This window comes from Callionymus lyra, chromosome 16 (genome assembly GCF_982586985.1).
Source record: "Callionymus lyra chromosome 16, fCalLyr1.hap1.1, whole genome shotgun sequence".
Lineage (NCBI taxonomy): Eukaryota > Metazoa > Chordata > Actinopteri > Syngnathiformes > Callionymidae > Callionymus > Callionymus lyra.
Window position 1 is genome coordinate 9,637,616 of NC_141833.1, and position 19,619 is coordinate 9,657,234.

The 19,619-nt window shown below is 35.5% G+C and overlaps 2 protein-coding genes across 3 annotated transcripts in view; both read right to left on the bottom strand.

Moving 5' to 3' along the window:
* Nucleotides 1-6,966, bottom strand: part of pkn2a (protein kinase N2a) — a 28,089-nt gene extending 21,123 nt beyond the window's left edge. Inside the window, exons 1-3 of one of the 2 annotated variants that reach the window (XM_087810943.1) lie at nt 6,883-6,966; nt 2,811-2,895; nt 2,659-2,705 (exon numbers count right to left, since the gene is read on the bottom strand). In XM_087810943.1, the coding sequence (XP_087667069.1) occupies nt 2,659-2,705; nt 2,811-2,895; nt 6,883-6,909 (159 nt within the window). In that variant the 5' untranslated portion in view covers nt 6,910-6,966. Of the gene's footprint in view, nt 1-2,658; nt 2,896-6,882 lie in introns of both variants that reach the window. The other variant, XM_087810940.1, reaches the window with a different exon arrangement.
* Nucleotides 6,967-7,867: 901 nt separating this feature from the next.
* The window catches only part of hs2st1a (heparan sulfate 2-O-sulfotransferase 1a), a 34,406-nt gene continuing 22,654 nt past the window's right edge, over nt 7,868-19,619 (bottom strand). The window contains exons 2-7 of the mRNA XM_087810946.1: nt 16,425-16,687; nt 16,139-16,224; nt 14,432-14,570; nt 14,273-14,370; nt 10,815-10,972; nt 7,868-8,091 (exon numbers count right to left, since the gene is read on the bottom strand). Coding sequence (XP_087667072.1) covers nt 7,868-8,091; nt 10,815-10,972; nt 14,273-14,370; nt 14,432-14,570; nt 16,139-16,224; nt 16,425-16,687 — 968 coding nt within the window. The remainder of the gene's footprint in view (nt 8,092-10,814; nt 10,973-14,272; nt 14,371-14,431; nt 14,571-16,138; nt 16,225-16,424; nt 16,688-19,619) is intronic.

Sequence of the window (19,619 nt, forward strand, 5' to 3'; positions counted from 1 at the left end):
ACAGAAAAGGTCACTTCATTCATATCGAATGGAAGTAAATATAGGGAACCACTCTAGTTACAGAAGTTATACATTAACAGCAGAGATCCTTCAAACTGACAGTGAAAACATCAAACTGTTGATGCAGCTCCAGCACTGAGCAATATGCAGTACTGCCCGTAGTACCCTGACTAAGTATGCATCTCATTAACATATGTAATAAAATCTAATAAAAGAAGCAATTTAGACAAGTTGAAAACAAACTTGTGTGACTCCCAAAGTAAAAAAATAAAAGCACAAAGAGTACAAAAATTGACTGCACTCAGCTATTGTACAGCGACTTCAATAGCGGTTGAGCTACAACCTTTCACAGCTGAGCAGAGATTCATTTCGTCTCACCATCCATCACTGCTACACTAGAAGGGTTGGAGGTAGAAGTTAATTCCACAGCTAAGAAAATACTTCACACATAAGGTCTGCTGCCTTTTTGCTGCAATTATGATGTTTAAATACGATTATATACATTTTATTAATCGTCAAAAAAACATTATTTTCACGTAATAGTAGCAGAATTGACTTGAAGTGTGAAAGGGAAAGTGTGAAAATTCAAATTAGGGAATTATGTGAAAATGGTTTCTAAGGATGTAAACGATTAAACAGGCCTTAATTTAAACATGAGAAAATCGTAACGTCGAAAAAACAAGTGAAAGTCTCCAATACAACAAACGCACAATAAATATTTTACAAAGACGTCCACCCCCCACCCCCCCACTCACTTTCATTTTCCCCACAAGCTCTAAGCTTACAACCTGACACCCAGCTGTCCAACCCTCTATCAGTTTGTACCACAACGAAGTGCTATCAGTTGGCCAGAAACTGCAAAACACTGAACACTTACTGCAAGTTTTCACACAGTATCACTGCTGTTTCTCATTTAGACATGATAGCAAAAGACATGATGATTTTTAATCTACAAAATAATTCAAGAAAACAGAATTCATCATCCAGGCTTCATACACTGCCTGAGATTGAAATTAAAGGTCAACACTCAAAATACCGATCATATACTACTATTACTATACAGCAACTTGTGCAACAACCTGCAGTGCATTTCCTACCCCTTTGTGGCAAACATGAACTTGTAACGCACACTGAGCTACAGTAGATTGACCTCACTTTAATCCCAGCATGACACTGGTAAAGCAATTTTATTTCCTTTAGACTAGTTTTGAAAGGTTGTCCACTTGCAGGCCCAGAAAAAAATTGTACAACAGCGGTTGTTATGCAATAGAAAGTGGAAACTAACAAATTTACAAAGAGTCTGGGATATAAGGTAACACAAATAGCTCCTTCATCTACTATATTTTGTAGGAAAAATCGAATTATCGTGTCATTAATTTGTGTTCATAGGTTTGTAAAAATTTAAAAAGGAAATTACTTAAGTCGGGGACAAGATTGAAGGGAAGATCTAGTCAAATTATTTTTGTTTACAACACAGTTTCTTGTCTTTTACATCCATCCATCCAGACGGAAGCATGTGGTCATCTACCCTGAGAGACCGATATCTCGGCCATAACGCTGTGGTTTGACACCAGTCTGAGGTCAAAATAAATGTCAAACAACAGTTGCATTGAATGTGCGGCGCTGACCTGCAAACAGTTTTTGCAAGTCAAATATCTGAGGCCGACGGGAGAAGTTTCAGTCTACGGAACGACGACTTACGAAGAGTCGCCATGGGGGGTAAATATAGATGAGCAGGATCGGGTCTTTTTCCCACCTGCTCGCCCGTCACTTTCTGATCATCGCATGGCCTTGAAAGTGCTGCTGACAGAACCACTGCTTCACTATGGTTGAGCTGGAATGCAGCAGGTTGTGTGTATTTGTCACTCCTGGATACTTTCATTCATTGACTGAGACCAGGTATCAGTAAAGTTTGTCTCCATGACTCACCGTCACCTGTTTCAATTTCAATCCACACTAAACTATATAGACGACAATAACATTCTCACTTAATTGGTTTATACAAACACATAGTTATGCAAGGATAGTACTGCAATAGTTTCACACACACGAATAAACTATGACGACTTTTTTCATAGATACATGTCGGGTGTGACGTCACTCGGGCGAAACTATAAGCACTCTCTCACCACAACAATGTTGTTATTAAGTGATAGTTCTTCAAATTAAAAAAATAGGTATCACTGCGATGTTATGCACATGCTCGTGATATAGTTCTTTATGTGCAGTTTTATGAGCATTAAAAACACGTGTGCTCGTACTGTATTAGCTTAAAACATGTATAATAAAGTTTTCACGAGAGTGACAACTTTCAACGTTTGCCTGGAAGTTTAACTAATAAAGACAACGGTTTATAACGTATAAATACAGCAATATGTTGACACAAAAGTGCAGCTTTTGCTTCCCAAATGCAGCGGTTGGTAAGATAGGTGTAACCAGGATAAAGTTTGGATAATAGTTTCCCAGGCCTCGATCCATGGATCCTTCCCAAACAACCCGTCATGGACATGTATATAAAAGGTAGATAAACGATTTAAAGACAGAAGTCGAGTCACAGGGAAACGCACAAACGAGTTTAACGTCACTTTAACGCCACTTTAAACGAGTCCCGGAGCAAGTTTGGTGACTTTTTCGCAACAGTTGTCAACTTTTTCCTACCTGCACGGAGTCGGCGGCCATCTTGGTTTTCGCCTTTGAATCAAATCCTGCGGGGAGAGAGAGGAGAGGTGGGAGTCCAACAACAAGCCCGAGCGGGTCCCTCTTCAAAAAAAAAAAAGAAGGGGTTCGTCTGGACCAGAACCGTCGGTCACCTCGGGTAAACCAGCGTCCCCATTTCGACTCCTTCTTGTGTCCTTTTTTGGCGCTCACACCGTGCTGCGGGGTCCCGGGGGTTTCCTGTCGCTCATGAATAAAGAAAAAAAAAAGTCAATGTTCTCCAGAGCGGCTGCAGAAAGAGGCGGTGGTTCCGAGAGGAAGAGTCCGCCCAGAGGAGCTGCTGGGCCCGGTCACCAGCAGCACACGTGACCTCTGGACTCGAAAACATGGAAACTTTACGCCGATAGTATTTTTTACTTTAACGATAATGTGGATAAAGTGCTTCAGTCTGACTGGGTCGAAAAAAAAAGTTTCATGGGAAAATATTTAACTGTACTTTTTATTTTATATGAATAAATATTATATAGAGTCATTAAACAAGAAATACTATTGCAAATGTATTCATTTAATTAAAAGATTAACTTCATTGACATGAAATTCCATTTAACCCCTAATTCACCATAATATATATACAATATAACCATTTATTCGTGTAAAGTACAAGTATGTATATATACAGGTACACCTCAAACATTAGAATATAATGTAAAATGTATTTACAACCACCTGCTTTTTATATCACTTTATATGACTTAATATGTCTCACTGACTTCAACTACACTTCTGTAAATACTGTATAGACAATAATTATGTACAATACAGTACAATTTATTGTAGTTCTACAGCGGTTGAATAATACTTGCACTGCATAACCAGCATAATACGTATTTATAGTCTATATATATATATATACAGGTACATCTAAAAATATAGAATATCATGTAAAAGTTAGTTACAACCACCTGCTTTTTATATCACTTTATATGACTTTATATGTCTCACTGACTTCAACTTCACGACTGTAAATACTGTATAGACAATAATAATTTACAATACAGTACAATAATTGTAGTTCTACAGCTGTTTAATAATACTTGCACTGCATAACCAGCATAATACGTATTTATAGTCTATATATATATATATACAGGTACATCTAAAAAAAATAGAATATCATGTGAAAGTTAGTTACAACCACCTGCTTTTTATATGACTTTATATGTCTCACTGACTTCAACTACACTTCTGTAAATACTGTATAGACAATAATTATGTACAATACAGTACAATAATTGTAGTTCTACAGCTGTTTAATTATACTTGCACTGCATAACCAGCATAATACGTATTTATAGTCTATATATATATATACAAGTACATCTAAAAAAAATAGAATATCATGCAAAAGTTCAATATTTTTTGTCTATCATTTCAGAATGTGAACCCATATTATTATATAGATTATTAAACATAGAGTTAAACATTTCAAACATTTATTTGTTGAAATTTTGATGATTTTGGCTTATAGATAATTAAAACCCAAAATGCATTGTTTAAGAAAATTAGAATATTACATAGGGATATTTTAAACAGAAATTTCAGGCATTTCTGTTTAAATTTTTTTTTTTTCTTTAAACAATAAATAAATGTTTCACTCTATGTGTAATGAATCTATATTATATATTGGTTTCACATTCTGAAATGAGGGACAAAAAATATTGAACTTTTTCATGATATTCAATTTTTAGATGTACCTGTATATATATATATATATATATATATATATATATATATATATATATATAGACTATAAATACGTATTATGCTGGTTATGCAGTGAAAGTATTAATAAACAGCTGTAGAACTACAATTATTGTACTGTATTGTACATTATTATTGTCTATACAGTATTATATACAGTAGTGTAGTTGAAGTCAGTGAGACATATAAAGTCATATAAAGTGATATAAAAAGCAGGTGGTTGTAAGTAGTGGTTTAGTCTTTTTTATTGTTGTGTGTATGAAGATATATATATATATATATATATATACTTTTTAAATGTATTAGTGTAGAGTAATGCTGGACATATTGTTTACATAGTAACAATACTTTAAAGGATCAAAGGATAAAATAATACTTTATAATTAATTTAAGAATATCTAGTCTGATAAAGTAGATATAATTAGAAATTCCTTTGGAAATATTCTATAAAAAGAATAGACTTATTAAAGATGAAACAACCTTTATTTTTACCGAGGACATTGTTCTTTATGAGGTCAGGGTGTATGTGGGTGTTGTCAACTGAATTGCAAAGAGATATTAACATTGCATCATATTTATTCTCAGTTTATACGTCCTTTATTATCTCACATTGACTTAATGATGGTTGAACATAAACATTAAAATGGCTGTGGGTGTTGTCAACTGAATTGCAAAGAGATATTAACATTGCATCATATTTATTTTCAGTTTATACGTCCTTTATTATCTCACATTGACTTAATGATGGTTGAGCATAAACATTAAAATGGCTGAACAAATCTGAGGGTTGAAGATAAAAAATAAAATGGCCGAACAAGTCTGAATCACAGTCCGAGTATTACAATCACATTTCTATATTTTAAATCAACCTCTATTTATTATTTTATTCATTTATATGATTGTGAAGAGGCTAATTCACATGAGACAGCAGGGGGCAGTAGAGTCCCACGACTCTCTTGCACAACCCAGTAGAAAACAAGTTCCCACACAGACTTCACCTTTTAACAGGTGGATGACATTCACGTGAGAGTCAGAAAAAAGGTGTTTAATCCAGATCACAGATTGACATTTAGATCATGAACCATCAGGCAGACGCCGTGTCAGGAAGAGCCGCAGAGCAAACATCTGCTGTCAGAGCGAATAAGAGTCAGGAGTTGACTCGGGAGCCACGGGGCCCTGCTAGGAGTGGAGTTGCTATGGAGAAACCGCAGGACAGGACCGGGCACTAAAGTCTTCTCTGCTGGTGCAGACAAGTCACACCTCAGCATGAAGATTGACTCCTGCGTTACATAACACACATGGATGCTGGCGTCACTAATGTCCCGAACTCTTGAGCATCTGTGGTCACGCCAACATGGCCCGACTCTCTAGTCATGTTGACTATTCACCTACTGACCAAGCATGGAATCTGTGCATTACTTTGTTTTATAAAAGTGATTTTGTACTATAATGTTGAATTTCTGTTGATATAAGGACACACATTAATGATCACATGACAAATTGATATTCTGTATCATCTAACCCAGGGGTGGGCAATTACATTTCTTCAAGGGCCACATTAAATTCTGTGAATGTTGTTAGGGGCCGTCGAGAAAATCCCTAAAAAAAGGACAAGCATCATTAGGCTGTTACATTTATTAAGCTTAATAAGCTGCAATTTTATTCTTGTATGAGTTTTTTTCAAAACATTTCTTCAACTAACTTTAAATATTTTGAGGGATTAATATATACTCAAAAAAGTATACACAAAAAGGAGGGAAAAGGTAAATAAGTGTTGTAAATGAATAATAAATACAAAAATCACTTTATAATGAATTAGAACCATTTATACATAATCATACTTTGACATTACAAGGGCCACATAAATACAGTCAAAGGGATGTGGCCCCCGGGAGGTCTGATCTAACCTCATGTTTATAAAAACGAAATATTCTAAATGTGAGAAGAAATGTTATCAATCGTAAATATTGTGTTCCATGGTATTGAAAATATGAGGAGAAATAAATAACTATTTTTTATCTCTAATCCATTAACTATTTTTATCTCTAATCCATTAAATTTCTAAAATATCTTGTTTGATCAACCATCGAAAGCTGTTTGGTTACAGTTAAAAATCATATAATTTTAAGTGTAAGATCAAAAATAAGTGTAAAAAAAAGGTTAGTACATTATAAATAAAGATACTGCATTATTTTATAAGTAAGAACCATTTTATTCTTATTTGCGATCTTTATTAATATCTAGTCATAAGCATACTTGGCATCTGACTTTTTTTAAATTTTATAAATTAAATATCAAGTTTTACATTTTTTCAATAAAGATTAAAACCGTCTTGTCACTGGAGCAAACGTCACTGCCCTTTAGCGTCCTCTGTAGGTCAAACTGAGTAACGCAGCCTTCCGTTACACTGACGCAGCTTCTTTTTTTTTTTACTGTACAAAATACAAATAGAAAAATCAGACTCACCTGTCGACGTCTATTGAAAAAAAACATGACAACGGAAAGCAGGCTAGTAGTAGACGGTTGTCGGTGTACAGGAAGACACAATTCACCTTCAGAAGTTTTTTTCCTCAGTTTAATGTGCGGCGGCAGTCAATGGAGAACAGTCGACCATCAGGTGGACAAAGCTGCAGCGAAAGGGAAGCTGGTTGTAAAGAAGGCACACAAATACTCATGAGCAGTCTTTAATCCCTCAGTGTTCGGTAATAAACCACCCTTGTTCTTGTCATAGAATTAAGAAAAACAGAAACACATTTCTGCCTTTCGTGAAAAGGCGTCAAAATACGTTGCGTTCTATTGATTAAAACTTAAAATGTACTTTCTAAAAATATCTCACACTGAATCTTGAACTAAAAAATCAGCTGCAATTTCAAACGCGCCGAGGCGACGAGATAAATAAATTATAGTAACAATAACATGTGGGAGACCTTTTGTTTCTCTTTAAAGCTGCCATGTCTGTCTCAAGAACATCAAGTGAAAACTGGACAGTTCTCTGAAAACAACAATAAGAAAGAGTGTGGTAAATAGGTATACTAAAAGTTCTGGTTCAGTAATACAGCAGTGTTTTTTAGCCTTCAGGCTCCGGTGATGAGTCATGGCAGCGTTCAACTGTCACATTCGTCACGATAGAGTTAAAACACAACCAAACACAAACAGCACAGAGCCAGTGAAAGTACATGGTCAGAACCGACCCCCCCCCAAAAAAAAGTCTGATCAGCTGTTGGTTCTGTGGCGACCTTTGACACTAAAGAGAGAAAGTGGGCTGCTGATGTGAGGGGTGGGGGGGTAACACAAGCTCTCGTCCCAGCTGGCAGACTTGAAGAGCGTCGGCACCGGGTCGGCCCGCCGGAGCGTCTCCATCACGGTCGCGGCAGCTGCTGGTCCAGCTTGTTTACTTTCGTCGCCCTTGGGCGGGCGTCCTTGCCCTTCGTGACGCGAGGTTAAGTGGGGCTCAGTTTTTCGGGTAGATCTTTTCGTAGAAGAAGTTTTGTGCCAGCAGGTAGAGCTCGCCATCCTTCTCTCTGACGGCGTGCGCTCGGACAAACTGAAACTGCTCCAGTGCAAATTCGTAGAACTCGTTCTCCATTTTCCAAATGGCCGACTGCTGCAGTTTGGCGGTGGATTCCTTAGTGGCCGGTTTCTTTTCCGTGGTCTTCCTCAGGTGGGACTTCTTGCCTGGTTGGGGAACAAAAATTCAAAGTTCATTGCAAGTTGCAGTTATAATATTGCAATATTTCTGTTCACGATACTGTATCGATATTCAATAGCACTGTATCGATATTTAAATATTTTTGAAATAACATTGTTTTTAATTAAACGTTTTTATTTTACGGTTTATATTTCAATAGCTTGTGTATAAGAGACAATCATTTGATGTTTTATTTTACAATTAACACTCAAGTATTCACAGCGTTTGTTCATTTGTGTGGTGCAATTAAACCTCCGGCCACTAGTTGGCAACAATTGTCATTTCCTTTGTGCCAAAGTAACAAAAAAACTGGCAAAATAGCAGCAATGACTGAACAATTAAGGATACACCAGCCGCTTTTAAAGCTGATGTTTTGACCCATTTTAAAACAAAGTTTCAAGTTAAAAAATTAAACATTGTTGCTCTGGGTTGTTTGAGACTGTTAATACACTTCACTGTGCATTGTTGATATATTTGTTGTTTCTCTGAAAGAAATAATATATTGTTGTTCCTACAGTATCGCAATATATCACTTATATCTTATCATCTCACATGTATCGTGTATGTATCCTATACATGTGTATATGTATTACAAAAATAAAAAAAGCTAAAATCTTAAAAGAAGTTCCAAAACTCGACTTCAAAAAAAATGAAGCGTGTTTTTGTGTTAATATATATTTTCTCTACAATGTTTATGAAAAAAAGAAATTGTAATTGTGTTGCTTTGTGTCAGGTGTTAGTCTTTTCATTTCACCAGCGTGTTCCTGTAAGTAAGTCAACGTTATTTGTAAAGATCTTTCTAGACCAGGGTCACAAAGGGATTTAACAATCAAAGACAATACACAGTTAAAATATATACTTTAAAAGGCCAAGACAACATAAGTCAATCCATGTTTGTGTTCATGTAAACGTCCATCTTTTACTATATTCATTTGTGTGTCTTTTTAAACCAGTGTCTAGTGATGTATGTTTTTTTCTGTGTCCATTATCCTGTTTTTATTACTGTGTCCCTCTTTGATGTGTTAGTTCAGAGACTTATCTCCATGATTTCTTACTGTGTCTCTGTGTGTGCCGTCTGCCCCCCCACTTTTTATTAGCAATTCTTATTTATTTTCAAGAGAATAATGATAACAGAAAAGAAACCAAGTCCAAATATTTATAGTAAAGAAAACAAAAAAGGGGGCCTCTTGTATATGTGTAGCTGGGGTTGACTTCAGTGTGATCACCAAAGTGTCAGTTTTTACCCGAGTCTCCTTTTTTGTCCTTGTCTGTCTTTTAATGTCTCTTTTTTCCTTGTTTTCTCTTTTTGTCAATTGATGTTTCTGTCCAAGTGTTTGTTTTTCGTCTCAATTAATTTTTGTGTGTCAGTTTTTACCTGAGTCTCCTTTTTTTGTTCTTGTCTGTCTTTTTACTTCTCTTTTTTTATCTCAAATCCTTTGTCAATCGATGTTACTGTCAAAGTTTTTGTTTTGTCTCAACTCATTTTTGTGTGTCAGTTTTTACCTGAGTCTCCTTTTTTTGTTCTTGTCTGTCTTTTTATGTCTCTTTTTTCTTGTTTTCTCCTTTGTCAATCGATGTTTCTGTCCAAGTTTTTGTTGCAATTCATTTTTGTGTGTCAGTTTATACCGAGTCTCTCTTTGTTCCACTGTCTTATTTCAGTTTGTGTCCATTAATCCTTCTTCCTGTGTCTCTTTGTGTCTTCATTTTTCAACGTGTCTGAGAAACTGTTTTCACTAGTGTGTGTGTTTGTGTCACTGCTTTATGTGCGTCTGTGTCTCTGTGTATTCCATGTTTTAGTCTCTGTATTATTGTGTGTGTTTCGTCATTTTAACAGGAAACCCGATGGACTAATAAGTAAGTAAGTAAGTAAGTAATATTTATTTATATAGCGCTTTTCGAGACCAGGGTCACAAAGCGCTTAAACAATCAAAACAATACTCAAAAAAGTACATACTTTAAAGATCAAGATAATACTGAGAACAACACAGGAGTTCCAGAAATTCAAGGAAAAGCCTGAACAAATAGAAACGTCTTAAGATCTTTCTTAAAGGAGTCAGTAGATCCATCAAGCGCAAAGAGAGAGGAAGATCGTTCCAAAGCTTAGGAGCAACAGCCTGAAAAGATTGGAACCATCAGTAGATTCTGATCCACAGACCTCAGAGCCCGAGCTGGGGTGTAAGGCTGGATCAGATCACTGATGTAAGGAGGAGTCTGACCATGAATAGCTCTGAAAGTAAGAACCAGAATTTTAAAGTTGATCCTGAAAGAAACTGGAAGCCAGTGAAGAGTTTTAAGGACCGGAGAAATGTGAGTTCTTCTACTTGAGCGGGTCAGAATTCTCGCTGCAGAGTTTTGTATCAACTGCAGACGTTTACAACTTAAAAAGAGACAATGTATATGAATCTACTTAAACAAACATTTAATTTCTGAACCAATCAATTCCAATCCAGGGGTAAACGAATCATGAAATAAATACCAACTCCACTAAACGAATCAACTCTCGATCTGACGCTGCGATCATTTCTCCGCACTGGAATATTCAATCCGTCCTGACGCTCCGTTCCTCATCGTGGCAGCAACGATTGTAACCAATTTGTGAGTGTGTATCGATCAATCTCTCGAGGGAACGTTCCAGATTGTAAATAAGGAACTTTTTTTTCTTTTTTTTATCCGAGCCGAGCATCCATCCCGGATCCGACTCGTGTGTTACCTGTCTTGTAGAGCTCGGTGGCTCCTCTGAAGAAGCGCGGCAGTGCAGCCTCCAGCATCATCACAAAGTCCTCCAGCTCCTCCGTCACCCCGACCAGCATGTACTCGTTCACCAGGTTGTATTTAGCCTGTTCCAGAGCCCACTGGCTGCCCACATTCCTTAAAAAAAAACATACATCGTTTTAAGTAGAATGTGCTGAGCGGAGGTCGACGTGGAAAAGAAAAAAAGGTGAGAATAAAAAGAAATATAGAGACTGGCTGGGGAAAAAAAAAGTAGGAGCGAGACAAGGATAAATGCGGAACAATAAAAGCACCGTGAAGGTTGGGAAAGAATAACGAAGGAAGAAAAACGGGTTTAAATCAAAGTAAAGTGCCGGAGGGGAGGCAGCGGCATCTCAAGTGTACATATAGAGACGCCGCTCGTGGACTGTATATATTTGCATAAGAAGGTGCCGCACACAGCATTAATATTCATCTCCACGCAGATTTAAAATGGAGATCAACGTGAGAAAAGGTGAAAACGGCAAGCTAGTATTTCAGGGTTTCCTCCAGGAGGTGAGAAATGGTGTTTCCTAAGGGGCCTGTTGATGGAGGATGAATGGGATGAAGAAACACTAACCTGAAGACTGGAATAACAAGAACGGAAATCGGGGGGAAAATGCTGTTTGTAAGAGTATTAAGTGTAGTAATACCTATGTTGGGACTCGCATCTTATTCACAGCAGCTAAGTTTTTGCATCGAAACACCATAAGTTTATGTTATTACTTCTTAAAACAAATTATAAATGCGACGATGAGGTAAAGACCAGAAGAAACACGACGTCTATTCACTTTCTTCGACATCAACGATGCATTCAATGACCATGGGGTTGCCACGGTGCGTTCAAGAACGTATGATATTTTAAAACCAAACGCGAAACACTATACCTGAATACTGTATCACAAAAAGTTTTGATGTATCATTCATTACTTCATCGTTGAACTGTCTGAACTTATCGTGTTTTTTTCAAGTTATTTCATTTATTCAACACTTTTATTGTATTGTTTGAAAATCACTTTATTAAAAACACAACCTTTAAAGGGAAATAACAATGTTATTAAATAGGTTTTTGTGTTTTTTTGGGAACAAAAAGAGAACGTTTCATGTGTGTTTAAGTTCCTAGGGGGGATAAAGTCAAGTGATTGGCTATTTGAGATTCTCCCAAAATATAATGGGTGCATTTATCTGATTTGTTTGAGTTTATTTCATTGTTTGTTCCTTTCTTTTGTCTGAAATGATTCATAAAATCATCCAAACTTACACTGGCCCTTACAGATTCAAATGTACCTTTATCCCTCTCTTTCTTTTTGTAACTAGTTACTTTTTGAAAGAAGTAACTAATCATATACCATAACATTATAACGTTAAAGTAGTCGATTGATAAAATGAAAGAACTGTGGAAATATGAGATATAAAAGAACAAAACATTCAAATGTGATGTTTTTATACTATTATTTTCTTTACTTTTTTTACATTATCACTTAAAGAACACATGTAAAGAAGGAACAAAGTAAAATAATCACTAAAATAAATAGCCTAAAAAAGTTATACTTGACATTTAATTGTCTAATAAATCATTAAAGTCAGTACAAAATAACATTGTTTTATCTATTTTCACTCCACTATCATAAACACACATGGACGAGGGCTGGTTACGCAACTAACAAAAAGTTTTCCAGGAGAAAACTAACTTTTTGAATAATTAGCAAACGCCCTTTTGATCGCAGATTTGATCTGCATGCAAAGCAATACTTCAAATGCCCGAGTATATAAACAGGGGAAGGTATTTGCGGAACAAGGCTGCCAGAAGTCCTGAGAAAACTGAAATCCCGACACGGATTCTGCAAAGACTTTTTTTTAGGGAGCAAGTGAGGAGAGACGATGCATTCCAGGGACGAGAAGAAATAAAAGTTTCTCTCCTGACGGAACTTTCAAAGCACCACGGGGAGCGAAGACGAGAAATAGCTCGGAGTAAATATAAATTCAAACAAACACAGAACACACACTAAAAGTCTGATTTTTTTTTTTAATCATTTAGAGGAGGGGCCTCAAACTCAACTGGTTGGGGGGCCAGAAGAGGTCAATTATTGTATAGAATGGGCCAAAGTTTTTGATTAGATTTATATTTATTTGTTTAAAGTTTGATGCATTTTTGTGTAGATTTAATGTGAATTTGGACCATTTTATATTAGAAATCTGTTCCATCTTAACAATATAAACAAAGTTAAATAAATTATACCATTAGACGTGATGATCTTTAGCCAATGTGACGTTGAACAAAAATGTGTACCTCAATCTGCCTGCACTATTTAAAAATGTACACAATAAATGGGGGGGGGGGGGCGCAGAACATAATGTCAGGGCCTGCAAGTGAACTGCGGGCCCCAGGTTTGAAACCCAAAAGCCATTGAGTAATGTAATGAAAGAACCAATAACCAATGTTAAGGTAAGGTAAGGTAAAAATGTATTGATATTTATGAAATTGTTTTTTTTGGGAAATTTTATGTATTTATTCCTAAGATTGATGATTTATTTTATTTTCTAGATTTTATAGATTTTGTTTGTAAATATTATACATACATACATACTTCCTCTTTATTTTCATACATTTTTATACAAACAAATCAACAATTCTCAAACTAATTATATATATATATATATATATATATATATATTCCTAAACATTGTTTATATTACATTTATATTATATATGATATGACAAAGTCATTAGTTTCCAAATGTATTTGTCAAAAATATAATGTTATATTAATCACTTTTTTCAAGCTATTTTGATACGCCTTGAAAATATTGTAAAATAATTGTATTTTCTATTATTTCCCAGTTTACACAAATATCTTATTTACCTATATTACCTATTTATTCAACTTTAAAATTCTTACTTTCAGAGCTATTCATGGTCAGGCTCCTCCTTACATCACTGATCTGATCCAGCCTTACACCCCAGCTCGGGCTCTGAGGTCTGTGGATCAGAATCTACTGATGGTTCCTCGCACACGGCTCAGGACCAGAGGAGAGAAATCTTTTCAGGCTGTTGCTCCTAAGCTTTGGAACGATCTTCCTCTCTCTTTGCGCTTGATGGATCTACTGACTCCTTTAAGAAACATCTTAAGACGTTTCTATTTGTTCAGGCTTTTCCTTGAATTTCTGGAACTCCTGTTGTGTTCTCAGTATTATCTTGATCTTTAAAGTATGTACTTTTTTTTTGAGTATTGTTTTGATTGTTTAAGCGCTTTGTGACCCTGGTCTGGAAAAGCGCTATATAAATAAATATTACTTACTTACTTACTTACTTACTATTGTCTCATGTTTTAGTTAAACGTTTTAATTGAACCCAAACAAACTCCTTACAAATCCTTTACCGACAGTAACAGTGAGAATAAATGTGATTATGATTCTCACCAGCACTCAGAATAGTGTCCACAGAAAAAGGGGATCTGCAACCAGAGTTTCTCGGGGGCGCAGTCCGACCCACCGGCTGATACGCATTCGTCGAACGTCTGAAACGCAGAGATACGTTTCAAAGGAGGAATCGAAAGACGTCAGCTTTTCCATCTCTACCTTCTTATCGCCCTGCTTCCTGCGCCTCAGGCCGGGTCTGTAGTCGTCCCCGAATCTCAGGAAGTAATAATAGGACACCAGTCGCTCGATGGGGTCTCGGATCACGTTGATGTAAATTGGTTTTCTCTTCACGCCGAACCTGAGACACAACGATGACATCAGAACCTGGTTGCGAAGTGAAAACATGATACGAATCCTAATAAAAGCGTTAAGAACAGACACTGACGCTGACTGTACATGAAGTGAAACTAAAACTATAGGACTGATCGTGTATAAATGTATCTGATGACTAACAATCTGATTATTTAACTCATTTAAGTATTGAATTATTTTTTTCTTTGCCCATTTTGGAGGAATTTATTTGAAAATAAAGTGTTTTTAAATCATATTAGAAAAATGTATTTTAAATAGAATAATAACTATTGCTTATTTAGTTTTACTATGACATGGGAAATATAAAAAGGTTTTGAAAGATCTTTAAAGTAAAATTAATGAAATATTATATAACATGCGATCAGATTAAAGATTCAGCTGATTTCATAAGGTCTTTTTTTTGTTATCTTTACATTAGTACATTATATTACCAATGTTAAGGTAAGGTAAGGTAAAACTTAACCTCCTGAGGGATCAATAGTTTTTTTTGGGAAATTTTATGTATTTATTCCTAAGATTGATGATTTATTTTATTTTCCAAAACAGTAACAATACATAAAAATGTATAACAAATAAATATATAAATATATAGATTTTAAAGTAAAATGAATGAAATATTATATAACATGCAATTAGCTGATTTCATAAGGTCTTTTTTTTGTTATCTTTACATTAGTACATTATATTACCAATGTTAAGGTAAGGTAAGGTAAAACTTTATTGATCCCTGAGGAGGTCTCCTTCGGGAAATTGTTTTTTGGTGGAAATTTTATGTATTTATTCCTAAGATTGATGATTTATTTTATTTTCCAAAACAGTAACAATACATAAAAATGTATAACAAATAAATATATAGATTTTAAAGTAAAATTAATGAAATATTATATAACATGCGATCAGATTAAAGATTCAGCTGATTTCATAAGGTCTTTTTTTTGTTATCTTTACATTAGTACATTATATTGCCAATGTTAAGGTAAGGTAAGGTAAAACTTTATTGATCCCTAAAGAAGGTCTCCTTCGGGAAATTGTTTTTTTTGGGAAATTTTATGTATTTATTCCTAAGATTGATGATTTATTTTATTTTCCAAAACAGTAACAATACATAAAAATGTAAAACAAATAAATATATAGATTTTAAAGTAAAATTAATGAAATATTATATAACATGCGATCAGATTAAAGATTCAGCTGATTTCATAAGGTCTTTTTTTTGTTATCGTTACATTAGTATATTATATTACTTAGGTTTTTCCAGTAGATTAAACCTCCTTTTACTTTTATTTGATTACATTTTCTTCTGGCTCGATGGCCCCTTACGACAGTCACAGAACATGTTGTGGCCCCATAAGAAATCTACTTGTGGTGTAGAATGTTAATAGTTTAAAAGGCATAGAAAAGAAGATTTTTACATTTATTTTCTGATAATCAGGGTTTTTGCATCTACTGAAAATGTCGATTTAGTGTCCGTGACAGAATTGAAATGCAGTGTGTGATTCAAAAAATCAAAAGGACATTTAATAAATACTTCACAAGGTTAAAAAAATGACTAACTTGGTGAAGTCCAGGAAGGACACGTGTCCGTGATAGAAGGCGGGCTTCATCTCGCTCCACTCCGTCACGTTCTTCACGAAGCGCACCTGCACAGCAGTAGATATTTAGAGGACACACACACACACACACACACACACACACACACACACACACACACACACACACACACACACACACACACACACACACACACACACACACACACACACACACACACACACACACACACACACACACACACACACACACACACACACACACACGACCCAGACGACTTCACACACACCTGGTCCTGCATGGACATGACCGGGTTGTTCTTGGTGGTGTTGATGTGCAGCACGTGGTAGTGGTTCCGGCCGCACAGGTCGTAGGCGATGTTGGTGAAGGAGGTGCTGGCCGTCTTCGGCACCCTGTTGTAGATGATGACCACGTCGTCGTCGTCGCGCCCCGACGGCGCCGACAGCGACAGTTCTCGCTCTCGCTCCCTCAGGCCCGCCTGCGAGTGGCGCTGTTCGATCTCTCTGACCTCGTGCCTCGCGATGGCTCGTTCTGCAGATGAAGATGTTCTGTGATTTGATGTTCCAAGGGTAGCAATGCTAACTATCATTTTAGATACATATTTTTTTAATGAGAAATGATTCAATAAACGTTTCGAGAATGAGGAAGAATTTAGCCAAACTAAAGCGATACGCCGCAAGATTGAATAACATTGCTTCTGGCTCCCCTCAGTGTTACAAGAGTGTAACTGCAATGTGGGGCGTTTGTTTCCAAAACAAGAGAACAATTTAGGTCAGTTTCTCTTTTTATTTCCCTGTTACATTCTTAAGAGTATTTCAGTACATATAAAAAACACTGTTGTGAAGAAGATGACACTCAAACACTCCGGGTGTGTCACACAGTCAGAGTTACATCACGTGTAATCGTAAAAATAGTAGCGATAAGAGCGATTTCTACTGCGCTAGTAAAAAAGTGGTCAAATGAATGGAGTGAAAAATATAAAATGTTACATAGTGCGGCTTGAAAGTGACATAAATATTGGTTTATACAAGAAGACATGTTGTTTGCATAAATATATCCCTTTTGCATGAAAATACAAACATGATTTAACTAAAGACAATTCATCAAAACAAAACCACTGCAACATATAAAATATATTTAATTATTATATTAGTACTTCTGATCTAAATATTTCTTTCTCCATTTCTTCACTTCTGCTTATTCTTCTTCAAATTTTAGTACTAAAGAGAAATCGAATGAACAATATATTTTGACATTTATATGTATTTATTTAACAATACATATTATTATTTAATATAACTTTAATTGTAATTTTAAACAAATATGAAAAATGCTTTTTAATCATATTAATTAATAACTAAGGTAAGGTAAAGGTAAGGTAAAACTTTATTGAATTGAAATTGGTTTTTTTCCAATAGCCAATACATACAGCAATTTTTTATAAAAAATAAATCAAAATAAAATAAGAACAAGAACAAGGAGAAATAAAGAGAAATAACAAGATGACACAATCTAAGTCTAAAGATTGCTTCACATTTAGTTCTTAAATGTAATTCTTGAAATTATAATATTTTTATACATATTATCTGATTTAAATGTAAGAAAGTCTAATTTTTCCCCGTCATATTCTGATTTGTCAATTGAAATGTTGCCTCTTGCTGCATAACTCGCCAGAGTTGGACTTCTGCTTGAGATATTTGGATACGAATAAAAAGTAGAAACAATAAAATCACTTTCGATGTAGATCTCAAGGCAAATCACAGCTTGAGAAAGCGGAGTCTGCCTCTGCAACAGCTGCCTCCACCGCCATGACTAAGTGAAGGCGAAGGAGAAGCCGAAAGTGCTTCCATTACTGTGGATTAAACTGCACGGATTGAGTCAATTTATCATCGCGGCGCTATCAAGAATCAATACAAACGTGCTACACATTCTAAGCACAGGCGGGAGCAGAACTTTTGATGGAGCCAAATTGTACTGAGCTCTTAAGAGAACATTCGCTAAGAGAGAAAGAAAAGTATCAGGCAGGATTTCAAATGAGAACATTTCATTACTATTCTGCAAACTAAACTCTGCATCTGCTTCCCGTCTGAAGGGAGTCAATGAAAATACAAGTTGCACGTCAGTTTTTTAATCATGTATTTCTGAGTTAAATCACTCGTGTATTTGTCAGAGATTATAATTATACTTACAGCAATACACAACAACAATATGTTGTTTTTCTTCTTATTTCTTTAACATAAATTCATTAAAATCTCCCATTATAGTAAGTAAGTAAGTAAGTAAGTAATATTTATTTATATAGCGCTTTTCCAGACCAGGGTCACAAAGCGCTTAAACAAACAAAACAATACTCAAAAAAGTATATACTTTAAAGATCAAGATAATACTGAGAACAACACAGGAGTTCCAGAAAATCAAGGAAAAGTCTGAACCTTTTAGAAACTTTTGAGACATAAAAGGGTTTTATTGTACATGACTTGTGTGTTTTTAACACCTCTTCTGCTGCATCCATATGAATATATGAATCAAGTCATACTTTAATAGCATATTAAAAATAAAACGTTTTAATTAAGCACACTTTATTTTTTTAAAACAAAATTTAAAAAAATTGGTACAATTTTATCTGGCGACTTCATTGTAAACAACAACTGTCATTTATTTAATGTTTATTATTATAAAATTACATTTTAGTTTGAAATATTAATATTAGTTTTGCCTTTAAAAAAAACAAGAATTTGCACCTCACCATGTCGTACTTCAGAAAGTCACTGAGGACTATCGCTCACTTTAAAGACAGTTTAAGGCTTTAACATTTCTACGAGTCCCAAAACCTTGGTTTTTATGGTCCTCAATAAACTGCAGAGTGTTCACATTTTTAATATCATGCCCAACATCGCGCTCGCTGCCTCTGGGAAAACTCTTCCCTTATTATGGAGGTAAAAAGGTGAAGATGAGAGTCGAGCCGGTTTAAATGTGGTTAATTACGGATTCGATCTTACCTGACAGACTGACAGCAAGAAGGACCTCGAGGTTAATGTGAAAACCAGACGTGTGTTACATTAGCGCCTCAAAGAGAGGTTCAGATCAGGGTTGATATATACAGTGGGTCATCTACTCTCCGAGCGCTTTAGTGGGTTTCCTCTAGATACTACGCTTTTCTCCAATAAAAAACACAAATCAAAGTTAACTGACGAGTACATCAGCTTCTCAGGATGTTCACTCCCTCACACCCTGAACAGCTGGGATCGACGTAAACTAACCTGACACCTCTTCAAGAAGCTCAATCTTATCCGATTTTCCTTATTTTACGCTGGAGAAGCTCAGGGATAAAAAAAATCAACACTATAAAATCTGAGTCCATTGTTCTCCCTTCGAATATGATTAGGGATCAAATCAGATTAGAGTCAGATTTGTTCCCCTCCTTATTTTTGCTTAAATTTAATAATCTAATATTTTTCACATA